The sequence below is a fragment of the Myxocyprinus asiaticus genome, chromosome 35 (genome assembly GCF_019703515.2).
Source record: "Myxocyprinus asiaticus isolate MX2 ecotype Aquarium Trade chromosome 35, UBuf_Myxa_2, whole genome shotgun sequence".
In the NCBI taxonomy this organism is placed as follows: Eukaryota; Metazoa; Chordata; class Actinopteri; order Cypriniformes; family Catostomidae; genus Myxocyprinus; species Myxocyprinus asiaticus.
The window spans coordinates 11,860,617-11,872,011 of NC_059378.1; the positions used below are offsets into that span (position 1 = coordinate 11,860,617).

At 42.8% G+C, this 11,395-nt stretch overlaps 1 protein-coding gene across 3 annotated transcripts; it reads right to left on the reverse strand.

Moving 5' to 3' along the window:
* Positions 1-1,929: 1,929 nt before the first annotated feature.
* On the reverse strand, positions 1,930-4,775 carry il19l (interleukin 19 like). Of its 3 annotated transcripts, none has more exons than XM_051672752.1 (6): positions 3,933-4,775; positions 3,639-3,817; positions 2,993-3,055; positions 2,696-2,848; positions 2,374-2,448; positions 1,930-2,197 (listed from the first exon to the last, which is right to left on the reverse strand). In XM_051672752.1, exons 2-6 carry the CDS (start codon positions 3,798-3,800, stop codon positions 2,114-2,116), a joined length of 537 nt encoding a protein of 178 aa, XP_051528712.1. In that variant the 5' UTR covers positions 3,801-3,817; positions 3,933-4,775; the 3' UTR covers positions 1,930-2,113. The 3 variants fall into 3 exon arrangements, with proteins under 3 accessions (XP_051528712.1, XP_051528713.1, XP_051528710.1); XM_051672753.1 differs by having other exon boundaries at positions 3,944-3,971; XM_051672750.1 differs by having other exon boundaries at positions 3,639-4,774.
* Between the last annotated feature and the right edge of the window lie 6,620 nt (positions 4,776-11,395).

The window sequence follows — 11,395 nt, forward strand, 5'->3', positions numbered from 1 at the left end:
GAGCGGGGTCCGCCCAAGTGAGTTGTAAGTCTTTTTTTTTATGGCTTTGTGCATAATGAATGACATATTGGTCAATATTATGAGAAGTACTTTGCTTAGAATGCTTTCCTTGCCCAAATATTTTTATTTTTTTATTTTTTTATTTTTTTTTTTTTGCATAATTTTGAGTGCCAAACGATCAGCAAGAACTATAAGGCAGGAAATTTCCTGTTTTGCTGAAGTGGTTTCACTGAATTCACTAATGGTCTTTTTTTTTTTTTTTTTTATAAAACTGTTCTGAGAACAACTTAGTGAATCATAAAATCTGTGCCAAGTCAGCTATGTATCGCATGTTTCTACTACAGTCATCAGCAATTGTAAATGGAAATGTTCATGTTTCACAGTCTATGTAACTGGAAGATTTGAATGTTGTGCATGTACAAATTTTTCTCCATGAGGTTAGGATGTCTCCTTTCGAACAAAGCAAAAGTGAATTCTCTTAGAATTATAGTTTTAATATTTTAGTGTTAATGTTAATAAGATTGAATAAAGAAATCTGCACTATTGACATTAGTTATGGTTAAACCAAGTATTTTTAATGTTTTCCCTGTGAATGGTATGCTGCACAAGTTAAAAGGCTTTTTATTTATTTTATTTTTTTAAAGCAACAAAGCCTCTTTATCCTTTTTTTCCTTCTTGTTGACAATTAGACAAGTATATTTTTTAAATGAAGATCACTTGTGACAAAAATGTCAACATAGCTTATTGGGACTTTAAAAAAAAATGAAATATTAATTACAAAAAAATAATAACTACAAAATACTTTATTTAGCATTTATTTTGAAACAGAATTTATGACTATTTGATTTAGAGTTAGGGGGAAATTATTATCCCTAACAGTTTGCATAATAGAGTTCCAGTGCAATGAAACTATTTTTTGAATAGTTTTTACAACCTCTACTACCAGTGTTGGCCACCAGAGGTCTTTAAATATGCTTGTTGGAAGTATTAAGATGTTATATTATATGCAACATACTGCTCAACAACTGCATACTGTATTGTATCTGTACAGTACATGCAGTTTCACTCGTATTACATACCAGGGGTGCCTGCAGGAACTCATCTAGGGGTACATACAGAAACCCCAGTGTCATGTCAATTTCTGACTCAGTATCCTAATGTTTAAGGGTAAGTGTAGGGGTGGGCTTTAGGGAGGGTTAGGTTAGGGTTAGGGTTAGGTTTAGGGATAGTGTCCAATGACTCCCTACTATGGGTTAGGGTTAGCGGTGGGCTTTAGTGATAAGGACCAATCAGGTAGCATGAAGTACGAATCTGCCGGGGAGTCAGATTTTGGCACATCACCAGTGCTATTCTTGTGACTTTGAAAGAAGCATTTTTTTTTTTTTTTTTTTTAACTTTTGAGTATGTGTAGCATCCATTTGTAGCCTTTTTGTTTCAGCTGATTGTAGGTAAATATCCACTTTATCCAGCTCTGTTTGTTCTCTGTATTCGAAAGTATCCCGATACTGATAGTTTACTGATAGTTTACAGAGAAATAGGCATGACAGAAAGCGCATAGAGATCACAATGACGTGCTGAAAACTGCAAGTTGCAGCTCTTTGGCATGATGGTGGTTCGATTAGCATAAACATGACAAACATAAGATTACATCTGTTTACTCTGATGAAGTGAAATTACTCATAAGAAGCATCAGTTCTTGTGAGATTTCCTATAAATCTCAATAAATCTAAAGAGATTTAGTGTTAAAACAAGACACACGCAATAGTTCAACTATGTTATCCTTTTTTAATATATTATTATATATTGTCATATATATTACGTATATATATATATATATATATATATATATATATATATATATATATATATTTTAACTATAAGAAAATCAAATATCAATTCAAAACTTAAATAAAATACATTTAAATTACAAACTGACCTCAAAGGTCTACTTTGCAGCATGACATTTATACGTCATGCAAATATGCATATAAATATGACTCACAAAATGTAGTTAATTATTTAAATATATGATTCCCACATTAACAGTACAGTACTAAACTCAGCTGAGACTGTGCTTATCAAGCTTATTCAGTTTAGTTCTTATTCCTTTGTATCAGTGGTGTTGAAAACTTTCAAGCCATTCAAATAACGAGTCCAGCTCTCCAATAGCCTTCACTGTTCCTGCTGTTTGATCAAGCTGAAAGAGGGACAAAGTAGAACAAATTAGCAAAATTCTTAGGAATGGATTTAAATGTGTTAAACAGAGAGTTTTATACTATATTCGTAACTGAAAGTAAAATCAGATTAGGCAAAATATTTAATAGGCCTAGTTATTACCTACAAGAGTAGCTGTCAGTGCATTATGTCTCTTACCTTGTTGTACTTGGTTTTAATGTCTGCGAGTTTTTGAGTGGCACCTTCACTGCACTCACAGTTTGCATTAGCATGCTTTTGAATAGACAGAAACAATGTCATGGTTAATTTAATCTGCTAAAAGCTTAAAGAAGTTTCATTTTTGTGTGATGACCCTTCCAAAAACAAATCTCTATATCTTTATTCCTGTGCTTACAGATGCCCCTACTGTGTTCCTCTCCCTATTATCTAGAAACGGCTTATTTCAGTCTTACAAGGGCTATAATTTTGAAATCCTATTTAAATTTAGAGTCTGAAAGCTCTTGTGTCTTATTGTACATACACAGACTCGTAGGTCCTTGGTGATACTGAGGAAGGAGTTTGCTAGGACACTGGTGATCCTGCGATGTAGGGAATGGCTGGTGGTGTAGTTGATAAAAACCTTATCCATGTAGAAGTGAAGTAGCTGCCTTAGGAAGCAACAGCTTTCTGTACCCTAATAATGGGTAAGATATACAGATCATTGAGGATGCAATACATTTTAATTGATGTAGCTGATTCTACATAGGTTAGATGCTAAAGTAATAGCAAAAAGCAACAGTGTACTTATACTGATTTTCTGGTGTAGTAGTAATCTTACTTGTAAACTGTTCATCACTTCTTTTCCAAGTAATCTGATACCCTTGTTGTTATCTCCTGCAATCTGTTACAACACAAGATTTAATCAGATTGGATTACTGTTGTAGTCTCTGCATACTTGTCACCTCAAACCACAAGACTAAGGAGATAAAAAAGGTTACTCTAAAACATTGTTGTGTTTGATGCTCCTTTCATGTGAACTTTCTGGCCTGTATTAGCTAGGGAAATTGTAAGGACATGATGTATCATTCTGACAAAGCACAAACACATTTTTTTCAACAGGCTGTTTCTTAATTGCTCACTTAATTGCTCACTTTCCATGAATTCACTTATGCATTTTCATAGTAAGTTTTGAATGTCAGTGGTATGTTATAACTCAAAAATGAAACACGAAAAAGCATGTCTTGCCACATGCTGGTCTTTTGAGCTATGTATGCTGAGCGGAGACAACTTAAAAACCAAAAACCTGTTTGTTGAGATTTCACACATGGCAAGAAATCCCTTTGACATCACCAATGACGCTATTGTTATAGTGGGAAATTGACTTAGTGCTGTTTATAGCTTGCGTCAATCTGCCACCAGCTATTTTAACAGAAGGAAATAGCGAGATTCCTAGATGACAGAGGCTAGATTGTAAGTGTGCTCACCATGCCTTGACGTATGTGCTGGAAGTGATGCCTGAGCTCATGAGTGTGAATGTTAACAACACAGTTGCCTAGGTGAAGCTTCCGACCCTGAGCTGTGCCCCATAGACAACCCAACAGAGTACATAAAAGCAAGCTGTATAGGATCAATGAATTCTTCATCATACTTCCAAATATTCAACCTGAAGAAAGAATAGACACTCAAACGTTAGGATAAGTAGCATGTGCTACCTATACAAGATATGAGCTTTATAAACCTGTCATAATGTAAACAACATGCATTAACTCAAGACAGACCTTGTTAATACCTATCGAGGTCCAATGCGAGTTTTCGCCGTAGAATGATGTGCACCTCTGCATGTTGATCGCAGTTGTTCTTATAGTGGGACAGCAGGGGAATTTAGACAGGTATTTTCTTCTACCTCCCATTACAGTAAGAGGAAGTTGCACTGTATGTCTTGCATGCAATATTTAAAGGATACAGGAATTCCGATCAATGAATTAATGACCTCAATTATGGTAAAATACCTGTGCTGGCATCTTTCACCTCATCATTTTTAAATTAAAGTAATCTTTGAAAACAGTTAAGCTAATCACATCTTAAATTTCACTCTGTTCATCACACAAAGCTATCATATGGCTTCAGAAATTTTGGAATATAGCTTACGAGTTGTTTGGACTTTTTATTAGTTTTGTACCTTGAGGGACCCGGGTCACCATGTACTTTCATTGTATGAGAAAGAGCTGCATGAGCATTCTGCTAAACATCTATTTCATATTCATATGGACTTGGAGCAAAAATTTTACAGAATTTTTATTTTTTGGGTGAACTATTCCTTTAATGAATAATTGATTTTTATTTTGTTGATCTTATTTTGAATTAATTTAATTAAAAAAAGCCTATATGTAATTAATAATTGGGTTTAACCACAGCATTGGGAAAGAAAGATTGTACACTACTTTTGAACATAATTTGATTATTCTTTATTTAGCAGATGTGCTTTATCTCAGAAAACTTACTGTCCTCTTGTCACGGGGATAGTCCCCCTGAGGCAATCTTGGGTTAAGATCATCGGTTGTGATAACTTTCCAATTCATCACCTTCCAGAGTCTGAATATAGGAAACACTGGTTTACCAGCCCGACTTTAACCTTTAACCACCACTCTACATGTGTTCATTCATTTTATATATATATATATATATATATATATATATATATATATATATATATATATATATATATATATATATAAAAAGACTAAAGGGTTGGAGTTTTCTTGTCAATAGTGTCATTTTTTCATGTTTCAATGCAAGTTACATAAAGATTTACGTAAACCAAATTTCCTGTCTGTGAGTTCCTCTAATGTCCAAAATTGCTGTCGTATTTGATGATTACCTAATTTGTATAGATTTCTGAACAGGACAGCTATTTTCTACCAGACTCTAATGACTTGGTTATTGTGTTATGTGATACAATGTTTTTTTTTTTACTGGAAATTACATTATCAAATAAAAGATTGAAAGACTCTTGAAAATGCATACCAATGTACAAAAAAATTATTTGCTTTGCTTAATTTCTGCTACTGGTGTTTGTAGAAGAATGCCACCCCTCCCTGGCTCAGTTTCCTAAAACTGCAGGCAATTTATTTCCCTTTCTGTCCTTCTGAATAAAAGAACAGTGGTTGCTCTGAATGTTTTCTAAGCAAACTAGTACAGCAGCGGTGTGGTAAGACTTCTTGTAAATAACTTTACGATAAATTTGCTCAGCAAGGAAACAAATTATGACATTGTTTAAAAGTTCAGTTATTGTTGTCTTTTAAAATATGAAGATGTTGAAACGCAACATTTGCAGTCAGTGAGCAGGAACTAAAACACTGTAATTATTTATTATAACAGAATATAAGACATTTCCTGGTTGCTCAGTTGCATAACTTGAAACATGATTTTAGTGATTAACTTGATACTGGATACATACAGTATACGGCGATTATGACTTCACAACTGGTTTGACATTGAATCTGTCATGTAGACACAAGGCTTTAAAATGAATTTGAATGAATTTAATTCTGAACTATCCCACTGCACACATCATGGGCGTTAAATATGTGGGAGCGTGTCCACTGTACTTTTTTCCCCCAGCAAATATTGTTGTGTATTTCATCCACCAAATGTATCTATATATAAATCCAGATGTTAAAATTCACTAGTCGATCTTTTAAAGGAATGTTGGGTTCAATAGAAGTTAAGCTCAATCGACAGCATTTGTGGCATAATGTTGATTACTACAACAAATAATTTAGACTCGTCCCTGGTTTATTTATAAAAACAAAAGCAATAATTATGGTGACAGTAAGGTATATACAAATGGAAGTTCCCTATCTGTCACTCATTCGACGTCAGTGTCGATGTAGTGACACTACGGGTCACTCTTGGGAGCCCGAGACACCTCTGGTCTTTGATAAAAGGCCAATGAAAATTGGCGAGTTGTATTTGCATGCCACTCCCCCGAACATATGGGTATAAAAGGAGCTGGTATGCAACCACTCATTCAGATTTTCTCTTCAGAGCCGAACGGTCATGCTCACTGAGCTGAATACTACTGTTCATTCACCTCTGCTGGATCTGACGGCGCATTTCAGCGGCTTCTCCCTCCTCTGCACTGGTGCACTGCAGAGAATGCCCCTGGGCGCTCCGGCAGAAAAACTAGAGAGTATATTTTCTAAAAGAGCATTTTTCCCCTCTAAAAAAAGTATATATTTCTTTAAAAGAGCGCACACACGGAACGTCTTTTTAAAGATGCTTTTCCGATTGTGTGTTATTCCTGGTTGTGCTCGTTATCTCTCGCCTTCTAACGGTCACGATCACTGTCTTTCGTGTCTGGGCACTGCTCACGCGGAGACAGCGTTCGTGGATGGTCATGTTCTCATTGCGAGAATACAGGTGCATCTCAATAAATTAGAATGTCGTGGAAAAGTTCATTTATTTCAGTAATTCAACTCAAATTGTGAAACTCGTGTATTAAATAAATTCAGTGCACACAGACTGAAGTAGTTTAAGTCTTTGGTTCTTTTAATTGTGATGATTTTGGCTCACATTTAACAAAAACCCACCAATTCACTATCTCAAAAAATTAGAATATGGTGACATGCCAATCAGCTAATCAACTCAAAACACCTGCAAAGGTTTCCTGAGCCTTCAAAATGGTCTCTCAGTTTGGTTCACTAGGCTACACAATCATGGGGAAGACTGCTGATCTGACAGTTGTCCAGAAGACAATCACTGACACCCTTCACAAGGAGGGTAAGCCACAAACATTCATTGCCAAAGAACCTGGCTGTTCACAGAGTGCTGTATCCCAGCATGTTAACAGAAAGTTGAGTGGAAGGAAAAAGTGTGGAAGAAAAAGATGCACAACCAACCGAGAGAACCGCAGCCTTATGATTGTCAAGCAAAATCGATTCAAGAATTTGGGTGAACTTCACAAGGAATGGACTGAGGCTGGGGTCAAGGTATCAAGAGCCACCACACACAGACATGTCAAGGAATTTGGCTACAGTTGTCGTATTCCTCTTGTTAAGCCACTCCTGAACCACAGACAATGTCAGAGGCGTCTTACCTGGGCTAAGGAGAAGAAGAACTGGACTGTTGCCCAGTGTTCCAAAGTCCTCTTTTCAGATGAGAGCAAGTTTTGTATTTCATTTGGAAACCAAGGTCCTAGAGTCTGGAGGAAGGGTGGAGAAGCTCATAGCCCAAGTTGCTTGAAGTCCAGTGTTAAGTTTCCACAGTCTGTGATGATTTGGGGTGCAATGTCATCTGCTGGTGTTGGTCCATTGTGTTTTTTGAAAACCAAAGTCACTGCACCCGTTTACCAAGAAACTTTGGAGCACTTCATGCTTCTTTCTGCTGACCAGCTTTTTAAAGATGCTGATTTCATTTTCCAGCAGGATTTGGCACCTGCCCACACTGCCAAAAGCACCAAAAGTTGGTTAAATGACCATGGTGTTGGTGTGCTTGACTGGCCAGCAAACTCACCAGAGCTGAACCCCATAGAGAATCTATGGGGTATTGTCAAGAGGAAAATGAGAAACAAGAGACCAAAAAATGCAGATGAGCTGAAGGCCACTGTCAAAGAAACCTGGGCTTCCATACCACCTCAGCAGTGCCACAAACTGATCACCTCCCTGCCACGCCGAATTGAGGCAGTAATTAAAGCAAAATGAGCCCCTACCAAGTATTGAGTACATATACAGTAAATGAACATACTTTCCAGAAGGCCAACAATTCACTAACATTTTTTTTTTTATTGGTCTTATGATGTATTCTAATTTTTTGAGATAGTGAATTGGTGGGTTTTTGTTAAATGTGAGCCAAAATCATCACAATTAAAAGAACCAAAGACTTAAACTACTTCAGTCTGTGTGCATTGAATTTATTTAATACACGAGTTTCACAATTTGAGTTGAATTGCTGAAATAAATGAACTTTTCCACGACATTCTAATTTATTGAGATGCACCTGTATGTCCGTGGCAACGTTGCGGTCGCGGCTTGCCTTCGTAAGAAAGCGAGCCACCCCAGAGGCTCCCGACTCGGTCCTTTTACCCACGGGTTTGAGGCCAGCGTGGCTAGCACTGGGGGCGATTTGGGGACCCCAATGGGACCGCCTCCGTCGGGTATCCCCCCGCGGACCTCCCATTCCCCAGCACGCTCGTCTGCCCCGATCGGGCTTCCGGGTGAGTCCGCCGGCTCGTCTCACGTCGAGTTCGACCTCTTATTTGGAGCCCGCGAAAGTGATGAGCTCTGGAGCGCAGCATCGGAGAGCGGGCTCGTCCAGTCGGAAGCCTCAACTGGGCTCCTCCCTTCGGGTCGATCGCCCAGTCACAGGCTGACGCGGAGATGATGACATGCTTTCCCGGGCAGCTGCGAGCGTCGGTTAGAGTGGATTTCACCGCTCTTCCCTGAACCCTCGCGGCTCGGTGATTGGTTCCTGGGCTCGCGGCGCCGCTCAAAGTCACGCCCCGCCCCGTTCCTTTCTTCCCGGAAGTGCATGAAGAGCTGACAAGGTCGCGGGAGGCACTTTTTACTGCCCGATCCCGATCTTTTAAGCTTCCCCGCTCTCACTACCCTCGATGGTGGGGCGGCCAAGGGTTATTCAGCAATCCCCCAGTGGATAAAGGCGCTTGTGGTGCACCTATGCCCGCAGAGCGCCGCCACCTGGCGCGGGTGCCCAAAGCCCCCGTCCAAGGCCTGTAGGTTTACGTCGTCTCTGACGGCCAAGGCCTACGGTGCCGCTGGACAAGCCGCCTCCGCCCTGCACGCCATGACTCTCCTGCAAGTCCGCCAAGGCGCTAAAAGAACTGCACGAGGGTAGTTCCGCCCCGGGATTGATGCAGGAACTGCACTCGGCGACCAACCTCACTCTCCGAGCGACGGAGGTCACGGCGCGGTCTCTCGGGCGGACGATGGCCACACTAGTGGTCCAGGAGCGCCACCTTTGGCCTAACCTGGTCGAGATGAGTGAGGCCGACAAGACACAATTCCTTGCTGCCCCCATTTCCCAGGCGGGCCTATTTGGCGACACCGTCGAGGACTTTGCCCAGCAGTTCTCGATGGTAGAGCAGTAGATGGATGCTAGCCGGCATATCCTGCCCCGGCGCGGCTCAAGATCCCGCACCCCATCTATTCATCGCCAAGAGCGTCCCCCTGCGGTGACTGCACCGGCTCCACCGCAGCCCGCCCCGTTGGCCAGGCCCCGGCGTGGAGCCCACTGCAGGAAGCAGACGCCACCCGTCTCACGGCCGCCCAGAACCCGTGAAAGGCTTCAAAGCGCCCTTGAGACGGGCGACCCAGGGACAACGAAACCCTCTGCTCTGGAGCTGGTAAGCAGATCTTCATCTTTTTGTTACCTTTTGCATTTAATTGCACTGCATGCCCAAGTGGCTGCAGTACTCAAGAGCTCAACAAGAGTGGTTTCCTTGTTCCCTGGGTCACGTATCCGGTGTGTACGGCTGGCATCACGACCACCGTCCACCACTTCATTTGGCAGGTTGGCGCTCCAGCGGCGGTCTCCCGCCCTGAGCGCCCAGCTGTGGCACAAATCTGCCCCTGATGTGACAGTCTCCATGGGTCACGAGGACAGGCCTCTTCCTCCCCCGTCCCAGGCTGTTCCGGGGGTGGTCACAAGGAGCCAGGTAAGTGCTTCGATGTCCTCAGACTCAGCACGGCCACGACGTGGTGTGGCACCTCGAGCTCTGCCCCACCGCGAGGCCCCACCTGCCGGTACATCCGATGACGTTGTCCCTTTGGTCCCCCTTGCGCGGAACATGGACGCATGGCTTTCGCCTTCCAGTCCGTCACGAGGGCTGGTCCGGACCGTCCGACTCGGCTGCACGATTCACTTCGCCGGGCATCCGCCCAGGTTCAGCGGTGTCCACTTCACCTTGGTGAAAGACGAAAATGCTGCTACCTTGCGCGGAGATCGATACCCTCCTATGGAAGGACGCGATAGAACCTGTCCCTCCAGCCGAGATGAAGAAAGGGTTTTACCGAAAAAAGGCGGTGGGTTGCGGCCAATCTTGGACCTGCAAGTACTGAACCGGACTTTACACAGACTCCCGTTCAAGATGCTGATGCAAAGACGCATTCTAGCGAGCGTCCAGCATCAAGATTGGTTCGCGGTGGTAGTCCCGAAGCATACGTACTTTCACGTCTCGATCCTTCCTCGACACAGACCCTTCCTGCGGTTCGCGTTCGAGGGTCAGGCGTATCAGTACAAAGTCCTCCCTTTCGGCCTGTCCCTGTCTCCTCACGTCTTTACAAAGATCACAGAGGCTGCCCTTGCCCCGTTAAGGGAGGTGGGCATTCGCATTCTCAGCTATCTCGACGACTGGCTAATCTTAGCTCACTCTCGAGACGTGTTATGCGCACACAGGGACCTGGTGCTCTCACACCTCAGCCGACTAGGGCTTCGGGTCAACTGGGAAAAGAACAAGCTCCTCCCGGTTCAGAGCATCTCTTTTCTCGGTTTGGAGTTGGACTCAGTCTCCTTGAGAGCCCCCTTTGAGCTTTGCAGTCAGCCGAGCTTAAGGCACTCTCCTTGAAGACTGCCCTCCTGACTGCGCTCACTTCCATCAAGAGGGTAGGTGACCTGCAAGCATTCTCTGTCAGCGAAACGTGCCTGGAGTTCGGTCCGGGCTATTCTCACGTGATTCTGAGACCCCAACCGGGCTATGTGCCCAAGGTTCCCACCACTCCTTTTAGGGACCAGGTGGTGAACCTGCAAGCGCTGCCCCAGGAGGCAGACCCAGCCCTGTCATTGCTGTATCCGGTGCACGCTTTACGCATCTATTTGGATTGCACGCAGAACTTTAGAGTCTCTGAGCAGCTCTTTGTCTGCTTTGGTGCACAGCGGAAAGGAAGCGCTGTCTCCAAGCAGAGGATTGCCCACTGGCTCATTGACACCATAACTATGGCATATCTCACCCAAAACATGCCGCCCCCGGTAGGGCTACGAGCCCATTCTACCCGTGGTGTAGCGGCTTCTTGGGCCCTGGCCAGAGGTGCCTCTCTAACAGACATTTGCAGAGCAGCGGGCTGGGCAACACCCAACACCTTTGCAAGGTTCTACAACCTCTGGGTGGAACCGGTTTCATCCCAGGTAGTGGCACGCAACAAGCGGATAAGACCGGGATAGCCAGCCGGGTGTATCGCTTGCACATAGCGCCTTCCACCTCCTTTTGAGCTGAAGACGTGCGCTGTTA